At 45.3% G+C, this 21,449-nt stretch overlaps 3 protein-coding genes and 1 pseudogene across 3 annotated transcripts; 2 read left to right on the plus strand and 2 right to left on the minus strand.

Moving 5' to 3' along the window:
• Positions 1-350: 350 nt before the first annotated feature.
• On the minus strand, positions 351-4,379 carry LOC127778006 (uncharacterized). Its single transcript, XM_052304643.1, has 8 exons — positions 4,003-4,379; positions 2,706-3,220; positions 2,544-2,616; positions 1,331-1,411; positions 1,179-1,242; positions 993-1,080; positions 775-859; positions 351-687 (listed from the first exon to the last, which is right to left on the minus strand). Exons 1-8 carry the CDS (start codon positions 4,117-4,119, stop codon positions 604-606), a joined length of 1,107 nt encoding a protein of 368 aa, XP_052160603.1. The 5' UTR covers positions 4,120-4,379; the 3' UTR covers positions 351-603.
• A 2,985-nt stretch (positions 4,380-7,364) lies between these two features.
• Positions 7,365-10,308, plus strand: LOC127777783 (annexin Gh1-like). The gene is made up of 5 exons (XM_052304400.1): positions 7,365-7,554; positions 7,658-7,803; positions 7,915-8,139; positions 8,741-8,953; positions 9,834-10,308. Exons 1-5 carry the CDS (start codon positions 7,479-7,481, stop codon positions 10,125-10,127), a joined length of 954 nt encoding a protein of 317 aa, XP_052160360.1. The 5' UTR covers positions 7,365-7,478; the 3' UTR covers positions 10,128-10,308.
• A 57-nt stretch (positions 10,309-10,365) lies between these two features.
• LOC127777784 (PLAT domain-containing protein 3-like) lies at positions 10,366-11,231 on the minus strand. Its single transcript, XM_052304401.1, has one exon. The coding sequence runs from the start codon at positions 11,111-11,113 to the stop codon at positions 10,601-10,603; it is 513 nt and encodes a 170-aa protein (XP_052160361.1). The 5' UTR covers positions 11,114-11,231; the 3' UTR covers positions 10,366-10,600.
• Positions 11,232-12,519: 1,288 nt separating this feature from the next.
• LOC127777909 (uncharacterized) lies at positions 12,520-13,658 on the plus strand (annotated as a pseudogene).
• The last annotated feature ends 7,791 nt before the right edge of the window (positions 13,659-21,449 follow it).

Consider the following 21,449-nt stretch of genomic DNA (forward strand, 5'->3'; position numbering starts at 1 on the left):
TTGGCCCAATAGAATGAACTAACGAAACGGACCGAAAATTCCATTCGAGCTAAGGTAGCCCAATTATGGCCCAGTAGTTCGACTTGAAGAAGAGAAGGGGCACCACTTGCACTTGCACAAACATTAAAAACTTGGAGCCCTTTGGTATAGCAATTTTAAGCACCCCAAACATCGCAAAATCATGAAGCACATTTTGACATTGACGCCATTTAGGAGTATTTTTCTATCACTATAAAACTGTTCTCCTTTTATTTTTATTGGAGAATTGAATTTTTTCACTTGTTATTACTCCAACAAACATGACAAAACCACTGACTGAATTCCACTGCATTTTCTTCAGGAAGCTATGGTACGGTACAATATTTACAAGGATCAGCTTTGGCAGTTGCTCGATTCATGTTTCAGAGTTACTCATTTTCAGCTCCATAACTCCGTTGATGAACTTGTTTTACAAGGGGCATTTTACTATACATACAGACAGAACTCCAACAAGGCCTATATATACTATACTTACAGACAGAACTACAAAACTGTACAAACCACCAGGATGGGTTGGCATCAGGTACAAGCACTAAACAGCTCAGATCAATTGTAAACAGACAGTCACAGATTCCAGATCCCTTGCTTCTCAGTACGGCAGATAGTGAGCATCTCATCATACTTGGAAGCATTGACGAAGCCCCATAGCTGAATTTGGTAAAAGTTATCACTATCAGATCTCATCAAGAGATATGATGAAAATTGAAGGGTATGGCATGGCGGTAGATAGTGTACCTCGACATCTTTGACTTCAAACTCCCGGGAACGTGATAAGCACGGGTTGTTAAATGTCTCTGAAGTGGAACTTGAACCATTCAGACTGCAAAGGTAAATGTGTGTGGTTACACACAGGCTTAGGTGGCAGTTAGCACTGCATGCAAACATGGAATGAAAGATATATGCTAAAACTGGAAGTTTTGTGTGAAAAGGTGGCAGGGAAGGATAGACATTACAGGTCTCCATCAAGATAAAGTGCAAAGTGACCACCACCTCCCATTGCCAAATAATCGGTGGAGCAAAATGTGAAATAGTTATTAGCACCTGCAGTTCAAAATTCAGAATAATCCCAAGGAAGCAAATTTAGGAGCACATGATGTTCCATCGATGCAAATCCTGTGGAAGAAATAGGTATAAAGTACCTGTTGGACGATATATAACAGGACGGCCAGCTATATTGGTGAACACAAAGCAGTTGTTGGTCCCCTGAAAGATTAAATATAGACTACAATCAGTGCAAAGATTGAATAAGACATCAGAAGAAAAAAAAGTTACCGGCCTATGTGCTGCAAACCTGATACTTCTTTTTTATTAATGGTTGCAATGGGGCCTCAACCAACCCACCGAAAACCGCTCCTTTTCGATCCCCAACTATCTGCCACATCACATAAGCAGTGTGGATATCAGCAACCAAATCTGCAGAAATATAGAGCCTAGAGGAGCACTATGCCTAGGTGAAATAATAAGAGTGCTTAGCCCCAAAAAAGAAGGTAGGGATTATATAGGAATTTGTTGGGGAAGGAAAAAATCATCTATTTGAGTGGATATGAGGTTTTCCACAAAATTTCAACAAGGACCATATGTTCCAGACAATAATTTCTACATAAAAAAGGTCCAGATTTGCAGTACCTACAAATTCAGGCCCTGGAGTGAAAATGTTTGCTCAGAAAATAAAAGATGTTGACAACTCATTTTTCTTTCTATGTAAATAAATGGGATGCTTCAGTGGAACTGTGGAAGCCAGATTATCTAGGCAGAGCAATATCAATAGCAGATCCTAAATGTTGCTCACAAGCACTAAGAACTCTATGTACAGTCAAATAAAAAATAATTTGTTTTAATCCATGAGCGGTACACAGAGTATTCATGAATTCATAAGGTTGCCATCTCCTTTTAATAATTCATCCATCAGGCATAATTACCATGCTCTTGACTTACAATATAATAATACTACTTTCGATAGGATTATACATAGAAAATAGCATTTCAACGGTAGCAATAAATAACAGTATAACAGAGTCATCTATATTTTACTACTAAAAGGCAATCATAAACGCATGATCATTCTTTGAATTGAACATGCTAGAAAGTGTTGTATACAATCAAATCTTTGGATAGAGCAATGCTTGCTAATCGCATGAACCACTACCAACATCAGAAAATTTTCAACTATCTGTTAGTAGATGAGTTATCAGGCTAAGAAAATTGTGACAACAGCATTTAGGCTTACTGATGTCCACTGTATACAACACAATAAAATATGGAAAACACCTAGACATCCGCCATCTGGTTATTCAAAATTAGATCGCAAGGTTCTGACCACCAGCAAGGTGGCAGTTTTATTTATTTGAGAATGCCACAATAACATGATATAGCAGAAATATTTGTCAAAGACTCTAAGCTTATGCATCATTTACAGAATACAACGAAATAAGCAAAAGCAGAGCGACTGGGCTTCATGCAAGGATAAATAGTAAAAACTATATAAAAAGAAAGTATGGACACACCAAAAGTGAGTAGCCGGCACAAAGCATGCTCCTTCTATACAGAGTAGATAAAGATATTCCATGTCTCCAGGTACTGCACAATTGTCAAAATAGATAGTAGACAATCATGTATATAGCCAATATGATAATGATCTGGACATATTTGGTTGCAGAAGTTCTAACCTGTATACCAACATCCAGTTCCTTCCTTGGACAAGTACAGGAAGAGATGTATAAAGAACAGTTCGCATTGTTTCAGACAAAAGCATTGATGGTTCAGACATGGCTGGTAACTTATCATGTGAAGCAGATTCCTTTGATCCCTTAAGTTCCAACCCAGGTGCATCATATTCTGTTTGAACAGTTTCACCATCAATGTTGTAGCTGGGTTTTTGTCTGAAACCACCAATTCTGCCTGCTTTGTTAATGATTTTTCCAATGGAATGCTTCCCTCTGCTAAACAGGCCCTTCCTTCCATTGCTTCCCTTCCCAACAGGTGTTAAAGTTGGATATTCCATATTCATATTGTGCTCAGGTATGATTTCTATAGAATCACTGCTGGAGTTTGATGACGACATAAATGACATCAGGAATGCTCTGAAGGAAGATGTGTCAGGGCCATTAGGAATCTCAGAATTTTTGACTGAATCATCATCATCGTCATCCTCATAGATATTTTCTTTCACTTCAGTGGCCTCCTACAAGAGATAAAGACAATTTTAAGCTTTCTAACCATGCTATGGCCAACGAAATGAAACTGGCATTCTAGTTGTCAATTGCTCACAAACAAACCAATTCATCACAGTTTATAGCTTCAGTTTCTTTTCTTTTGAATAGACTGCCACTTTAAACTTATGACAATGCAGCTCGTCTCAGAAGGGCAACTCGTGTGAAACAAACAACTCACAAACCAAAACATCACATAAAACTGAAAAAAAGACATTAAGGTGAAACAATTTCTGTTCTCAGGGTCAGTGCCCTCCATTTTCAAGCACCCGATCGAACATAGGCACATAGCTATTAACTAGCGATAATCCATGACTGTGTTGTCTAAAGGCACACTGCTATAGTGCCATCTTGGTCTAATTCCACTCAGGTGCAACACGGCGCATACCATTGCTCTACTTTAAATTAACATCCACTACTTTATTACCCTTGACGAACTAGATCAACAATAGAACCCCGTATCATACCCAATGTCTCGGCTACTTGTTAGCATCACAGTTCACGACAAATAGGAGACTGCAAGCCCCTCAAACCCTAGTAGAACCCATGGACGACAAACAGCAATTCCACCAAGATGCAGGCCCCTCTGCACCATGATCTCATCTCTACCCGGAGTACCCAGCTCTGCTCGCCAATCGGCCTATCGCACGGACTAAGAGCAGCAAGGGCAGACCCGCAGAAACTGAGCTAGAATTTGGGGACGAGCAAATCTACCGAGAAGGAAGGGAGGGAGGGGGGAGGGTTAGGCGCTCACGGGGAGGTGGGAGGGGTGGCGCTGGCTCTCCCGCTCGGAGACGGGGTTGAGGATGACGGTGGCGAGGTCGGACACCAGGTGCGCCGCCTTCCCGCCCAGCGACGGCAGGTACCCCATCCCCCGCCTTTGCTCTGCTCTCCGCGACCGCCGGTATGCGTTTTCTCAGGGTTCCCTACCCGACAGCCCAAGCGAGAAGTCCGCGGAACACCATGGGCGAGCTCCTCCACCGCCGCCGCCGCGGGGACCGAGACCGGAGGAGATGTGGCCAAGTGGGGGCGGCGGAGGCGAGGGGAAGTGGTGAGGCGCGGGAGGTTTGTGCTCCGTGTCGTCGTGTTGGGGTCTCGGGGAGGTCAGGAGGGTCAGAAGGGACGAGACGAGACGTTTTCGTGGTCCTTTTGGCGTGGCTGCGGCCTGCGGCAGCGGTCTCGCGAGGGTTCACGATCGGATCGGATTTCGTGAAATTTCCACGTTTCGACAATGCAAAAGTAAAAATTTAAATTTAAATTTCGAGATTTCAAAAGTAGAAACCATACGAGATTTCGAAGAGTTTCATCAAAATTTAAATTTGAATTGATAAAAATCAAATAAAATCTTATAAATACTATGATATTCGTACAACCTATTAGGATATAAATTTTCGAAAAAATAATATATTGTGTGTATTTACTAAAACTTACATCAGGAAAGAAAAGAATAAAGAATTAAAAAGGAAAACACTTACATGGGCCGGATTGCATGTATTAGGCCTAGATACTGATCGAAATTTCGATGATTTCGATTGAAATTTCGCCAAAACCGACCGGTTTCGAGAACTTATCGGCAAATTCAGAAATTTGTATTTGAATTTTGGTTTATAAAATTTATTCGGAATTTATCGGTTTTCCACCAGATTTTACAAAATTCCGAATTCCGCGAGTAACCAAAACGAAAACGAAAAGGCATGTCAGAATCGTAAACCGATCTCGCCTCGCTCGCCGGAGGGTGAGGTGCATGTGTCCGTCTGTTTCGTGTCAGTCCTTTTTCCCTTTTTTTTAAACAACACCCGTGTCTGTTGGGTGACGGCCTCCACTCGCCACGCAGCAGTCCACGTGACGGTAGAGCTGCAGCGCAATGGAGCACGACCATCGTTCTCCACTCGCTGGCTTATCAAATGTGATTAATAACGGTTAAACGATGCAAAAAGTTTCTAAAGGTATATATAACTTAAAAAATTATATCAATTTATTTTTTAAAATTTAAAATAATTCATACCTTATAATTATGAGCTAATGATCCACCTCAGTTTTACGTGTTCTTCTATTTTTCTCCCCTTAAACATACGGTTAAATATTACTCTATCGTAAAAATATTTATATTTTAGTTATTCTTTTAAAGTGCTTTAGGGGAGTCTCCTATGGTGTATGTATTCATATAATAAATATTAATTTACATAGTTATTCCATCCGTTCCAAAATAACTCAACCTGTGATGGGATGTGACCCATCAAGAGTTTTTTTGGGACGGAGGGAGTACATGTGTATAATGAAAATTATAGGTTTTCTAGCCATCGGGAAATGAGTGAGTGGTACTTCTCCTTTGCTTAAAATAATGCCCGTTAATAGTGAGAAATATTTAGGAAAGGATGTAAAATTAAAATTTCGTGAGGAAGCGTACCTTGTCCCTAATTTCTGTTCCGATTAAGAATTTTGAATTTTCTTCTACATGTTCCATAATTTCTAAATAGTATTTTTTTTGTGCAAATATTTTCAAAAATGCTTTGTTTGAGATGTCCGAGCGAGCACAAAATATCGGATGCCTCCTCCTTATCCACAACTCCCAGCCACCTCCCTCCACCACACTTTCTCCTCTCTTGCTCTCTCTTCTCAAAGTGAATCGTGAAAGATGACGAGGCATCCTTGCCGTGGCCACACGGAGGCATCAGTGGCCGGGAAAGGCGACATGTGATAGGGAGGAGGTGCTCGACCTTGCCGGCCGCCAAACGGCGGCAACGGGGCAAGGCAGCATGTGGTAGGGAGGAGACGCTGAACATCGCCAGCGGGCACACGGCGGTGGCAGGTGACAGAGGTAGCGTGGCAGGGGCATAGGGTGATGTGGGATAGAATGGAGGCGTGGATATAGCCGACGACGGCGGTTGCTAGGCACAGCGACGCAAGATCAGGGCACTAACGCGAATGGCCCTAGCACTAGCCAGAGGCAGCCCACCTCGCATTGCATCTTCGCGGCGTTGTCACCTCCATCCGCCGCATTGGCGGTTGTGGTGGCCAGAGTAGAAGAAGAAGATGGAGGTGGGTTCGTTTTGTCGGAGTTTTTAGCGATGTTCCACCCTATTGTTTTTCCTGTTGTATTTTATTGCATCATAGTGTTTCATTCTATTTTGATTCGATGTTGCATGTATTGATTCTTCGTGTTGCCATTGGTATATATGTGTTTGAATGTTATATTTGCCCTCATCCTCGTCTAACGCCATCACCTCATTTGTCTCTTCCATGTCGATCGCTTGTTTCCGGGACCGGAATAGAATAAGACAGAGATAGGTTTTTGTTGGGAATTTTTAGTGATGTTGCAGCTTATTGGTATTTTTGTTGCACTTTATTGTATTAAGCTGTTTCATTCCATTTCGCCTTGATGTTGCATGAATTGATTTTTTGGTATTGCAATCAATATCGCTAAATATTGCTCAATTTCTCGTCATAAACATTTGGAACATTTGGAAACAATTTTGCTCAAGCGTTGAAATATTTTTCTCTGGTAGTGAAACGTTTGGAACATTTTCATTGAAACATTTTTTACCGAGGGGTGGAACATGTGAAACATTCCTCAATAACATGGTGCAACACCGTCCTACGATTTTCACCAAATCGGATGTCCGACCTGTAGCTGCCACCACATATTTTATACTTCATCTGTTTCACAATGTAAGTCATTCTAGCATTTCTCACATTCATATAGATGTTAATGAATCTAGATAGATATATATGTCTAGATTCATTAACATCTATATGAATGTGAGAAATGCTAGAATGACTTACATTGTGAAACGGAGGGAGTATATAAAGTTTTCTTGTAACACTTTGCTGAAATCAACCTAACTTTGTCTGACGGGATACCTTCAAATTACTATGACAAACTTCGGATTATTCATCAATTTCAACTATCTCAGAAGGAGCCCATATTACATTTCATAACTCCACTAGTTACATCTTTCCAGCTTTGACATCATTTCCAGATCACACAACCAAAACTTTTTTCAAATCTGCATTGATTTGAGCCTTTTATTTATCAAAAACAATCAAATATTGCCCAATTTGCAGACAGTGGCACCCCACCACACCACTTGCCATAAACCCCCGGGCGATCGCCTTACCTCCTCCTCCTCACCCACTCCCCGTTCGTCCGGGTCTCCTCTCCTCCCCCGCCGACGCGCACTCGATCCCCCCCGCCTCCGCCTCCGCGTCGCCCATCTCGAGATCCCCCGCATGGCGACGCTCACCGTCCCCTCCGCCGTCCCGCCCGTCGCCGACGACTGCGACCAGCTCCGCAAGGCCTTCCAAGGTTCGTTTCGCTCGCTCGCTCTCTCGTCCGCCCCCGCATTTCTCTCCGCGGCGCGCTGCCTGTGTGAGTGATCTGGTTTGGTTGTTGGGTTCTCCCGGTGAAGGGTGGGGCACGAACGAGGCGCTCATCATCTCCATCCTGGCCCACCGCGACGCGGCGCAGCGGCGCGCCATCCGCCGCGCCTACGCCGACACCTACGGCGAGGAGCTCCTCCGCAGCATCACCGACGAGATCTCCGGCGACTTCGAGGTAATCAATCCCCCGCCTGAGCTTCTCGGGTCCGTATCCGTCCGTTCGTTCGTTCCCAGATCTCTGAGATCGCGGGGGGCGCCGCTTGCTCTGCTTTTGTGATGTGATCAGAGGGCCGTGATCCTGTGGACGCTGGACCCGGCGGAGCGCGACGCGGTGCTCGCCAACGAGGTCGCGAGGAAGTGGCACCCAGGGAGCGGGAGCCGCGTGCTGGTCGAGATCGCGTGCGCGCGCGGCCCCGCGCAGCTGTTCGCGGTCAGGCAGGCCTACCACGAGCGCTTCAAGCGCTCGCTCGAGGAGGACGTCGCGGCGCACGCCACTGGTGACTTCCGCAAGGTGATCCGTTCATCCACTTGTTTTCCATCTGTCTCGGATCATCGCTCGGTCTCATGATCTGCTAAACTGGTTCATCGTTGGAATAGTATTGTCGACTGGTGATAAAACACTGAACTGAGAATTTGGCCTTCATCTTGTGCAATGCCTTTTTACTCCTATAAACAGAGAAAGAAAATCCGACTAGGTTGTTGTTGTTCGTTCTCGAATATACATTGATAAAGTTATAAGTTGTTGGATCCTATTGCACATACAAAATTCCTTTTTACCTAAATCATATGAAATTGATCTCTAGTGTTGCAATCATGTATCCCTATGGAACACTCAGATGAAATATAAATGTGATTTATGCAATGCCTTTTGTGTATCCCGAAAATATGTGTGATTTCAGTTATAGTTTCTTCCCCCAGAACATTTCTAAATTTGGAGGTGGTACTTCAAAACAAGCTTTGTATGCATGAACTTCAGATATGCTTTACTTCAGAGATGAATGTCATGGTTGTTTTCGCCATTATTTTTCTGAATGAGTGTTGGAGAAAGGTAGTGTAGAAGTGCAGAATATTGGTGATTCTTTTTGCGATCTAACATTATTTATTCATATCAGCTCTTGGTGCCACTTATAAGTGCTTACCGCTATGAGGGGCCGGAAGTCAACACAAAGTTGGCACATTCAGAAGCCAAAATTCTGCATGAGAAGATCCAGCATAAGGCATATGGTGATGATGAGATCATCAGAATTCTCACTACTAGGAGCAAGGCTCAGTTGATTGCGACATTCAATCGTTACAATGATGAATATGGTCACCCAATCAACAAGGTGCGTACTAATCTTATGACCTGTGCTGCTATTCTTTTGTATTTCAAAGCATGTTAAGTAGTAGCCTACTTATGCTCTGTTATATCTATCATGCTGACTTGCGTTCTGCATAGCATTGTTCTATAGAGTTAATTTCTATTGTCTGATAAGATACATTGTAGTATGTTGTTCTCGGTTCACATGATGTTAACATTACCTATTTACCTTCAAATTTGAAGGGAATCAACTGATTAAGCAGCCCTCCAAGTATCTGTCCTCTAAATCCATATGTATTTCCTTTTGTGCGTTCGCGAAAAAATCCATATGTATTCATAAGGCCTGATACATCAATTGGATGAATGTATCCATTCAGTTAATATGAACCTATAGCCTGTTGTCACTCGTTTTGTTTCATTTTCTGTTAAGGCCCACTAAATCCTTCTGTAATGTTGTACTTCTGTGCTGATTGTTGACCCTGAGTTGTTTTTTTTTAATATCCTTTGGAATATTAGGCATTACTCATTACTCAAATGAAGTTTTTAAAATCTCTTAACGAAGTTGGCCGGCACTCTTTGTCAGTCCAGCGATATAGTTGAAGTTTATTTTTAACAGTGTTAATTTTTGGCACTTTCTTCGCAATTGTTGGAATGTTTAGACCCGTCATAAACCTATGTTACTGGTCTAACCTTTTACTCTTTAATACCATGGGTATGATTTGAACAACTTGAAGAAGTGCTTGCTGTGATACGATTTGCTTCCATTTTGTTCTTAAAGCTTAATGTTCTACAAGTTCTGCAGAGGTGGTTATTCTTATCACAGGCAGTGTAACCATTTTATTTCCCCCGGATTTTGTGTCCATCGAAGGCTTGCATTCTAACATGCTGCTCTACTCCATTTACAGGATCTCAAGGCTGATCCCAAGGACGAGTTCCTTTCCACGCTGCGTGCAATCATCCGCTGCTTCTGTTGCCCTGACAGGTACTTCGAGAAAGTCATCAGGTTGGCCATCGCAGGCATGGGAACAGACGAGAACTCCCTCACTAGGATCATTACCACTCGTGCCGAGGTGGATCTGAAGCTGATCACGGAGGCGTACCAGAAGAGGAACAGTGTCCCGCTGGAGCGTGCGGTCGCAGGGGACACCTCCGGGGACTACGAGAGGATGCTTCTTGCTCTTCTGGGTCAGGAGCAGTGAGCCATGCCTATCTTGCCCAGTCACACACTTCATGTGATCATGTCATATCAGAGAATAAACCTGTTATGCAGGGGACACAGCCGTGGTGATTATGATGTTGTTTTTCCAGTGTACGGTACTGTTTGCTGCAGCTTGCATAACAGTGACGATGAAATAAATCATAGTGGAATGCGTTGGCTCATGGGACCTCACTTATTTTGCAACTTTTTGACAGGTCTTATTTCAATCCTTGTTTGTGTTTATTGCCGTAATTTTTCTGATCATGCTGTTGGTTATCCAGTGGGCACAGGCCAAGCAAAGAAAGTGCAAGCAGAACAGAGTTCGGAGACAAGAGCCAACTCAAACAGATCGACGCCTGTGAGCACGCGTCCATTCGTAAGCCTACACACGTGAACAGCTCTCCGTTTTATTTACGTTATTACTATTGCCAAGCCACCGCCGGCGAGCGGTGCGCTCGCGCCACCGCGGTGGCGTCACGCCGCGGCGTGGCCCCGGCACTGGTCGCGCACGGCGGTGAGCCGGTACGGCGAGGCGTCGGTGGCGAGCCACTGCTCGACGTCGAACCGCCGCTGCGCGCACCCGCGGTGCGGGCCGGTGGCCGTCACCTCGACGTAGTTGCAGTACCACCCGTGGTGGGCGCCGGCGCCGTCGGAGGTGAGGTTCATCCAGCACGGCGCCGCCGGGAGGCACGGGCCGCGGCCGCTGAACACGTCCAGGTTGCCCCGCTCGTAGTAGTCGTGGCCGGCGCCCATCAGGCCGCCCCACCGCTCCAGGTCGGCGATCCGCACGCCGCGCCCGTCCGCGCCGGCGAACTCCACGCCGATCGTCGAGTCCGTGCCGCCCTTCCACGCGGACCCCGTCCTCACGAACACGGTGTACACGCAGTTGTACTCCACGTTGCCTCCGCCGCCGCCGACACCGCCGGTCTCACCCTGCACGCCGGCAGCCAGGGCGAGGAGGAAGAAGATGGGGATTTGGGGGGCCATGGCGAGAGCTCTGGAGGAGTTTGATCAGCTTGGCGATCGATCGATGAGGCTTTCATATGTGCATATGTATGCGTTGGATAACGATGTGATCACGCTGTGTTAACGGTGCTATGGACAAAAGTATGACGTGCCGTTGGTGCATGTCATGTAAACGTAGTGACACGCTTGCTGCTTGCAGTGTGCCGTGGAGATTGCTAGTCTTCCCCTGGCAGTACATGGCTGTATGAGGTGAGCCAAAGGTGAGTGCGTTCCACGCGTTCATGGAGCAAATCCGCAAATGGCAGCCCATCCCAACAGCGTGAGTGTGGTGGTGTTTGGTGTCCGTACTCCCGTAGACTTTGCATGATGGGCCGGAGTCCCACGGAAAAAGGCCTCTGTGCCGGACGGCAGAAGCGCGCCGGCCGTCGTTTAATGGAAAAAGTACACCGAAGGTCCCTCAACTTGTCATCGAATTACAAAATCGTCCCTCAACCGCAAAACCAGATATATGACATCCCTCAACTTACAAAACCGTTTACTTTAGGTCCTTCCATGGTTTTTACCCCCTGATTTGATCCAATGTGGTGGCCGAGTCAGCGTGGGATCCATGTGGACCCCACATGTCAGGGTGACCATGTCACCACTCTCTCCCTCTTTCCCCTCCTCTCCCTTCCTCTCTCTCATGTTCCCCTGGGCGTGGATGGCGGCAGCATCTTCAACGCGGCGAGGAGGGCTAGCGTGGCCGGCGGCTAGCAGGGGAGGAGCGCGGCGGAGCAGGCAGGCGGAGCGGCGGTGGCGGGTGAGCGCCTGGGGGTCGCCGGTTGCAGAGGGGAGCAACGGCGGGCGAGCGCGGCAGTGGGCTATGGCGAGCGGCTGGAGCAGGAAGACGGAGCGGCAGAGAGAGGAGCCGGCCGAGCGGAGCGGCGGGCGAGCTCTCGCACGAGGATGTCGAGGTCGACATCGTCCTCGGCCGGCCGCAGCGGCGCCGCCTCCGCTTGCGCCGGGACGGGGCGTAGGATGGCCCGAGAAGGTGGGTGAGCGCGCGGCGGCCGACGGAGTGGAGCGAAGCAGCAGCGGGCGCGCACGCGCAGCGGGGGAGCACTGCATCGAGCGGGCGACCGGCAGAGCGGAGCGCCGACGACGGCAAGCAAGCGCGCGGCCGGTGGAGCGGCGGGCGAGCAAGCGGCCGCGAGCCAGCCGCCGGACCTTCTCCTCTCTCTCGTCGCTCCACCGAAGTCCTCTCAACCCGCCGGCTCCTCCCTTCTCTAGGGTCACCGCCGTCACTGCCGCCGCGTCGCCTGTCGGTGGCCGCTGACGCCCGTTCGTCTCCGCGTTCGTCGTGGCGCCACTGCAGGGCTAGGTTGAACCTGCAGCCGGCGGCGGCGCGGCGATGCGGGCGGGGCTGAAGGACACACTCTTTCCCGACGACCCGTTCCGCGGGCTCGGCGGGATGCCGCACGCGCAGCGCGCATGGCGGGTGGCGAGTTACTTCGTGCCGGCGCTGGACTGGGGCGCGGGGTACTCCGCGGCGAGCTTCTGGTATGACCTCCTCGCCGACGTACACAGATTCGTGCTTCCTGCTGCCGTTGGTGTACGCGGTGATGGGGAGCTCGAGGAACCTCGGGGTGGGGCCGGTGGCCACGTTATCATCGGCGGCAAGGTGAGGGCTTCCGACGACCCACGGCTGTACACGTAGCTCGTCTTCACGTCGGCCTTCTTCACCGGTGTCCTGCTGGCCACTCTTGGATTCCTCAGGTAACGCGAGATCGATATGATGGATCTCTTCGATCTTTGTGTGTGTTCCTGAGATTTCCTTACTGATATATATATCGATCTGTGTTTGCTGCAAGGCCGGGGATCCTGATGGATTTCATGTCACGGCCGGCGATCACCGGGTTCATGGGCGGCATGGTGGTCGTGATCATGCAGCAACAGCTCAAGGGCATCCTCGGCATGACGCACTTACCACAAAGAAAGTCTCCGCGTTCGTCGTCGGGGCCATCACGCTCATCGTCGCGCCGTTCGCCGTCCCTTCCGCGTCGTTCACCCGTGACATCGGGCGCGCCGTTGCCGAGTGCGCGGAGCATGACGGCGGCCATGGACGGGGAGAGGCGGAGGCGGCCCGTGAGGTGGGAGACCGCCGGGGGAGAAGTGGGACCCGTGGTGGCAGCGAGGACGCGGAAGTGGAGGAGGAGGAGGAGCGCGAGCACCGGGAGGGAGGCGCGGCGCGGCGCGGCGGGGAGAGAGGAGAAAAGTGTGCGAGAGAGAGAGAGAGAGGAGGGGAAAGACAGGGTGATGACGTGGCAACGCTGACATGTGGAGCTCACGTGGGTCCCATGTTGACTCAGCTGTCACGTAGGACAAAACAGGGGTCAAAACCACCAAAGTACCCAAAGTGAACAGTTTTTGCAAATTGAGGGATGTCCTGTATCTGGTTTTGTGGTTGGAGGATAATTTTGTAACTCGATGACAAGTTGAGAGACCTTCGGTGTACTTTTTCCTCGTTTAATTGATCTGGGCCGGGCTAAACAGACTTCGGGCCAATCTGATTGTGCCCTTGAATGAATCAAATTCGATCATGCGCTAGATACTGAAAAAGTACAATTCGCCTCCCTCAAGTATAAGTCCAATATAATTCGTATCCATCAACCGCAAAACCCTAAATTATTAAAGCCAATGCAAATTGACTCCCTAGACGGTTTCAAATTAAAGTGGCTTTGCTCATTGACCTGGTTTAACCAGCTGAGTCGTCATGTGGGACCAACATGTCAGCGCCCCCATATCTTTATCCTCTAAGTTCAAGCGGGGAAGACGGCGAGGCGGTAGTGTGGCCTCTAGGCGGAGTGACGACGGTGGCCTTTAGGCAGAGCAATGGCGTGGCCCAAGGCAGACAGCCGCTAGTCAGGACATCGACCACTCCATGACAACTACTGCCGCCTTTCTTTCTTTATTTACGAGCAAAGGAGCCCGCGTTGCATCACCATTTGTCCAGCCACTATTAAGGATGACACCGGTCATGGACCCTCGATGCATCGGCTTCCTGGACTCCACCAATGAGAGCATCGCCAGCAGGAGGCTTCCATCCCCTCGAAGCTATGTTACCGCCTACTCATGGAGATACACTGAGTTCCTCAGCCTCTCCACCCCACAAGACCAATGCCACCTATGCTAGTCCCAACAGTGGGAGGGAAACACCGCCACCGCCACCGCTGTGGGCTTCCCACCGGCTATGGAGCTATGACGCCCATGGAAGCCTTAGCCGCCACCACCTCCTCTGTCGAGATGGCCTCCCGCCACCCCTTGCCAGTACCTGCTGTCCATATCTCCGCTCCTCCTCCGGCTTCTAGATCCAAGACAATGGCCGAGGAGGAGGCAGTCTCAGTGCCTCTTTGCTCTGACTTCTGGATCCAGGAGGTCGAAGTCGAGACGTCCACTATTGTCCATTCGACGTCTCCCTAGCTAACCGGACATATATGTCATTTCACTAATGTGAATATATAACTCAGTAAGCATGTGGTGATGCTATAATGAAGGTGTAATATGGACACTACCGGCCTCTCCTGAGATTGTTCTGTTGAGATGGAGATAACGAATCTATTCCTTCATGAAGCCTTTCAATAATCAAACAAACACTTGGCTTGAACTTATATAGTTACTGATCAGTATAGTGTACATGACTATATTCAATGCATGGTTAATTACTTAATTAATTATTAGCATCCTGTTGATACTTATATAGGGTAGTATCTCATATTCCCGTAGGTTGTACCATTAATCAAACAGACATGCATGCTGCTGCATGCCTGCATGCAGGTAACCTGGCCGATCCTACTCCGCTCGTGCACGGTGCCCCACTAGGTCATAGTAAACCATACGCCGGCCGGGCTGGTATTTATATAGAGCAAAGTACTCACCTGCCATGTGCCCGTCCATGATGCATGTCTCCATCCCGTCACCCAAGCCATAGCTGCCAATGCAAAATTATTTACTTATAGTTTCAACATTCTTTTTTTTTCTAACAGTGTGCTAATTTCACCAATTATAATATGAGTAAAAGGAGGTGTATAAGTGTGTGAATAAATGTACAAAGAAAAAAAACTAAAGATAAGTTATAAGAGTCATTTTCTTTTGCTAGGGCTCAGGTTTTGGCATCGTCCTTAATTTTCGTCACTAGGGTTATTGCTGAAGGTTCCTTGTGTTGGAACACACTCTGATTTCTCTCTTTTTAAATTTTTCATGCCGTTAGTAGTATGAGGGGAATGAATCTTTTTACGATAGCCCTTACTGGAGACTAGTGTTGTCCACCACTCATGTACTGTCATAGTTGTGCTCACATTGATAATTTGATATGCTCGAGCGAGCTTCATCTCGATAGTATGTTTTTTTTTTATCTGTACTCTGTTAGGAGGTGAAAGGACATTTCTAGAGCTAGTATGTGGGCACAACAAGTAGTAGATATTGTTTGGCCAGCCACGGGTTGCTAGTCTATCAAATGTCCATACTCTGTTTTGCACGATTAGCTAAGCAAAGATCTTGCAATTTTTTTTTGTCTTCCCAGTCTTTCAGATGATCATCTCATAGTTCATGTTGACGGATCAGAACAAACCGCGCTTTGTAACCAAATCCTACCGTCCACTCTATACATGTTACTTTGTGGTCTTTCAAGTTGATTTTATCACGTTCGTCGGTGGTGACGTGTATTTCTCGTACTGTGTCTGAGTGTCTCAATATAGGATAACTAATTGGTTCAGGAGCTCGACACGGCGGATCCAGCATGGGGGCGGCGGGGTGTCGAGCCCCCACTACTGACGCGAAGACTATGAGAGCCCCACAAAGACTCCACTAAAATTTTTTACTATATGTAGATGGGAGGGGGGACTGTAAGGGCCTGTTTGGTACAGCTCCAACCCCTAAATATAACTCCAGGAGTTGAGTCTAGAGTGGAGTTGTGGAGCTGCCTAAACCCAGCTCCACAACTCTAGTACATTTTGTGAGAGAGCTCCATCCAACTCCACTCCCAGTTTTGGTGGAGCTAAAACTGTTTGGCTGAGCTCCAGCTCCAGGAGGGGTGGAGTTGGAGCTGGAGTTGTGCCAAACAGACCCTAACTCTATCTAGTTTGCTTAGACTCTACTGCTATTTTTTTTCTGAATCCGCCACTTCGACATTATATAGTTTCAATATTATTATCATCAGTGAGTATATACAGTCGTTCGGTCGTCTCCTCCTGACTGAATGACTGTGCACGAGAAGAAGAGTCTTCTTCACATATACTAGTAGTACAATACTATGGCGTGCATGCACGTGAAAGCCGGCCGCCCGCCCCCGCGCGCATGCATGTGTGTCGCCGGGAGAAACGCGAGAAAACCACGAACACGACACGAGACGCGCGCCCCCGTCCCCGCGGCCGTGGCCGGTTGCGTATTGCTCGATCGATCGGCGCGTCGCGTGGCCAAACCGCGGCGGAAACCAGCGTTTTCCAGCGGGCGCGCGCGATCGAGAGGTATATATAGTAGCCGGGATATTCTCCGTCCTCTCCCTCCTCGAGCGGCGCGAGCGCGCGATCGCGCGGCTGCCACATGCTTGATCGATACGATGCCTCCTTGGCAACTTGGCCACCACATGTAGGCCGGCCGGCTAATGGAGCACGAACGTAGACACACCGGCGTATGGAGGGCAGGACATAGACATACATGGCCACGATCGAGCTCGCTCGCATCCATCCGTGCCAAAAGAAACAATCTAAAATTAAATATAATATATTTTAACACAATAAATCTGGATAGACATATATTTAGATTCGTAATACTAAATATATCACATCCAGTACTAAGTTGGTTTTTTATGGGACGGAGTACGTCGTATTTGCGTAGCGATAGCTTCAGCTCACCGGCTGGGACCTAGCTAGCTAGCTACTACGTACTAGCCGCTAGCTGATTGCTACGTGGATCCGAGATCGAATTTATATGACTCAAATTCGGTACACAATACCACATCCCCCAAAATAGACACATCCTAGCGATACAAATATGGATACGATGTATCTCATCTATTAAAAAATTACTTCCTTCGTTTCATATTATAAGACTTTCCAGCATTGCCAACGTTCACATATGTGTATCAAGATTTATTAACATCTATGTGAACGTGGGCAATGCTAGAAAGTTTTATAATTTGAAACGGAGGTAGTATTATGTTTTGGGACGGATGGACTATATAGCTACCTCCTCCTGGAAGTGGATTTTTGTTCCTTGAGGGGACATAACCCTCGTTTTGTGCATATCGTTCAAAAAGTTATAAACAAATTTTTTAAAAAATATCAAGATAGATCAATATATGATATATCTTTTCGTAAACATACTAGTTAAAATTCGACTTATACATTTCGAAACAAAAATAACAAATTTAACCGTGAATTACATGTTCTATTCATAGTCAAATTTGTTATTTTTGTTTGTACTTGTATAAGTTGAATTTGAATTTGCATGTTTGTGAACTGACATATCACATATTGATCTATCCTACTAAATTTTTTTAAATTTTTTGATGACTTTTTAAGTGACATGTAAAAATAAGGAGATATCCCCTTAAGGGATATATGATTTGAGTTTTCTATGTTTTGAGCTAACCTACATCAAACAAAAACAAGGGAGGGAGCATGATTTTCGCCAGATCAGGATCAATCATCTCTTATTCAGATTTCTTCCCACAATTTTATTCTTGAATAGATAAGCACCTTGAATAAGGTACACTATAGCTTTTCTTTATTATTAAACCTCAATCTTTTATCAAATAACCTATAAATACTTATGTTTAATAACGGAGGGAGTATCTGATTCTTGGCTAGCTCTTGCGAGCTAACTAAGCCTATGCATCACCGGTCCTATGCATCGGCCTTGCACGCGCGAACATGCAAAAGTGAAGCGCTCTCCTTTGCGTGCTCTGATGGATGCATGACCAGGTGAAAAGGAGGATGTACACGAATGCATGCAAATGATGCACACAACCCATATCGATTGGTTTATCTAATCTAACTGGGTGTGTGTCTTTTTCTTTCCTTCTCAACTTCCACTCTCTCGTTTTTCACGCTTATGAATATATTTTTCTATAAGAAAGTTCCTTTAAAAAACATATAATCAATTTTTAAATTTTTTAGCTAATATATAATTAATTATATGCTAATTTGCTGCTCCGTTTTACGTGTCGGGAGGAAAAATTCCTAACCCTTTCGAAGGAACACAACCCGAGTACTATAGCTAGTAGCTAGCTACAGTAAAAAAATCTCCTACTCCTTTGACATATTAATTATCTTCTAAATTCAAATACCCAATATATAGTTATGGAATCCAAAATATATACCACTCCCTCTTTTTGAAATATAAGAGATATTAGATTTCTACACACGGTCTCTAGCTAACACTATACTATGAAGTATGAACATTAGTTTCTTTCCTAATATATTATCAACAAGTACAAAACTGACATCATATGAAATATTTTCAAATATGAAAGTAGTGATAGTACATACATGGCACTGAACACATATATATGTTTTAAGTTTAATTATTACTTAAACATTTTAAATGCTGACTTTGTGGAAAACAAGATGCTTATACTTTTCCTATTTTCAAACGGGGGAGCAATAGAGAGAAGCTGGATAACACTAACTTATCCAAATTCTCGCTAGCTATTTTTTAATTCTACAGTTTCGACTCAAGATATATACCACCACCGATAATTAAGTTGTTTCAAAATGAGGAAAAAAAAGATAAAGCTTTATTCATTCATTTTGGACAATTACACCAAGATATAGAATCACTCTAAAATCACTTCCAACCGGTCTCTGTATATATAGGATACATTATATTCAAACTAATTAAACGTTGATAGTGTAGGGATTAGAAGTAGAACGACAGAGAGGCAAGTGCGCATCAGATGCGAGGGGAAGCGACGCAAATGCCTGAACCTGATGAACTCCTTTTCCTGGTGCAATCATGCATGCAAGCATTCTGAATTTCTGATTCTTTGACCTGACCCAGGTCCTCATTGTAGACAGGTAGGAGTATTTCAATTCACTGATTCCAAATACCTTTTTTTTAGAAAATTTAAAAAACTATCAGATTCCCTCTCTCCCTCACACACAGACACACAACACATGCTGATGATAACAGAATGATGAGTTCTAGCCACAACTATGCAATAGATCCTATAATTGGGTCTCATATAGTGAAGCAGTAGCAAATAAACCGGCAATAATTCCTGCACCCAGCCATGCGCATGCATGGAACAAATTAACCATAGGATAGGTCTTGACTACTTGATTCTAAACTAAGGCATATATTATTGTACCTGAACCCTGTATCCGGTAATATGTTTTCTGATATTACTGTAGGTGGTATACGACACAACGGCACAGGGCATGCACTTATAATACATGCACATCCACCACTGTGATTTCGACAGCGTGTGAGCCTACTCTCCATCTACATCATCTGATGCATGACAATCAACAAGTTTGGGCCAATGATATATAGCTAGTATGGTTCTTGGTAGTTGGACACTTGTGTGTGTAAATAGGAAACAGGCTAGCTGCTCAAAGGGGACTGAATCTTTTGGCACATGAATGTCTTTTGCAGCTGAATCACCTGAACCAGCTAGAGTCTTTCTCTTGCTCCAATCGAAATGCAGATCAGGCATGCAAATTGCAAGAAGGATTGGCAGGCATATGCATGCATGCAACACCAAAAGATCACAGCTGCTTATTAATTGGCATCACAGCAAAAGCTAACATCTTTCCCCTGTTCTTCTACAGGATACATAAGTATGCATGCTAGCTCATCTCTACACTAGTGGTAACAAGTGATCGGTCACTTTATAATCCAATGAGGTTGTTGGCAATGTTCCTTCTAAGTTTCAGGCCAAAAGATAAATACAAGCAATTAATATTCAACCATATATGAAGTTTTAGACCAGGGATGATGGATCCATCGTTGAATTTTCTTCAGTTGGTAGGCAGACTGGCAGAGAACCAGTCTACTGTTTGTGTTGATGCAAGTATGCTTAATTAATTTGTATTCGATATATAATTATTGGATCAATGCAAGTAGGAACTGCAACAATGGCTCTGTCTCCCCAATCATGAACAATGTTGCACTACTCCTCCAATCATGAACTGCATAGAAATGGACCAGATGCTGTATCTTTGTGTCTGATTGGTACTGGTACCTCTCACAGTATCAGCTACCTCTTTCATCCACGCAGGAATCTTTTTATTTGGGCATGAAACTGTATGATGATTCCTTTAATATAGCTGATGAGATTCCTTTTACTAGACATGGTCCCCAAAGAATCAAACTATTGGCACATGATTTGTTATATTAAAGACAATCAAACTAACATTTTAAGCTGTTTCTCTCAGTGCTAAACATGAATATAGGGGAGTGCTCCAGGAATGGACAGACACACTCACATGAGAGTGACTTGGATATATGACTCAGTGAGTAGAAGAATCATTTCCCAGGGGAGGCACACCTTAATTAACTTAGTCTCATCAGGTTGGCAAATATAGTTATATACTGTTAAGCTGTTCCCTTGTGCCAAAACTTTCTGCTAGCCAGCTGATTGATAGGAGGGAGAAAAACTATTCCAATATATATACACACTTCATCATGGAAAGGCCTTGAGCCCTTGACTTTTCTTGTAGAAAAGCTGCATAGCTGTTACCATTGACTAGTTTGTCTTATGTTACACGTATTGAGTTTCAATTCGCTAATAGACCAACCACTCTAGTTTATCATATTATTAACCGAGGGCTAAATAGGAACAAAACGTTCGCTCTCAAAGCCTAAAAATTACCACTTTTTGCGTAAAAAGGTTAAGATATAAGGACCAATACGGCGGGTCCAGATTTTAACAATATAGATTATATACAAGATAAATTTATATTTATAGAAACAAAATCAAAACAAGAGTTGTATATCAAATCCAATCTTATATGTTTTTTTTTAAAAAAAGCTTCCATGCAAAGTTATCGAAAAACCCGCTAACTAGTTCTTATTCATCATATAGGGACAACTAAAATTACTCACATAGTGCACTGGTGCTACATATCTGTTTTAGAGATGTACTTGATAGAACAGTGTAAGGGATGGTGGTTTAATTTAACCCTAAGACTCCGTATTCAATTCTCAACCCGCTTAATTATTTGAGCTTTTTTTTAATACATCTGTTTCATGATCATGATCATGATATCATATTGGCCAACGCATGCATGCAAGGAAGCATCATATGGGGACTAAACCTAAGTAAAGAAGTTTGGGATGTACTTAAAAGCAAAGCATATGCGAAGGCAACAACATT

Source organism: Oryza glaberrima, chromosome 6, assembly GCF_000147395.1.
Source record: "Oryza glaberrima chromosome 6, OglaRS2, whole genome shotgun sequence".
In the NCBI taxonomy this organism is placed as follows: domain Eukaryota; kingdom Viridiplantae; phylum Streptophyta; class Magnoliopsida; order Poales; family Poaceae; genus Oryza; species Oryza glaberrima.

Bases quoted from the DNA above. Each gene is read 5' to 3' on its own strand.
- LOC127778006 (XM_052304643.1), bottom strand. From the start codon at position 4,119: ATGGGGTACCTGCCGTCGCTGGGCGGGAAGGCGGCGCACCTGGTGTCC. The intron at 1,081-1,178 runs GTACTTTATACC...TTTGAACTGCAG, and splicing joins TGTTATATATCGTCCAACAG to GTGCTAATAACTATTTCACA. The intron at 688-774 runs GTACACTATCTA...TACCAAATTCAG, and splicing joins TTGAAGTCAAAGATGTCGAG to CTATGGGGCTTCGTCAATGC.
- LOC127777784 (XM_052304401.1), bottom strand. From the start codon at position 11,113: ATGGCCCCCCAAATCCCCATCTTCTTCCTCCTCGCCCTGGCTGCCGGC.
- LOC127777783 (XM_052304400.1), top strand. From the start codon at position 7,479: ATGGCGACGCTCACCGTCCCCTCCGCCGTCCCGCCCGTCGCCGACGAC. The intron at 7,555-7,657 runs GTTCGTTTCGCT...CTCCCGGTGAAG, and splicing joins GCTCCGCAAGGCCTTCCAAG to GGTGGGGCACGAACGAGGCG. The intron at 8,140-8,740 runs GTGATCCGTTCA...TATTCATATCAG, and splicing joins CCACTGGTGACTTCCGCAAG to CTCTTGGTGCCACTTATAAG.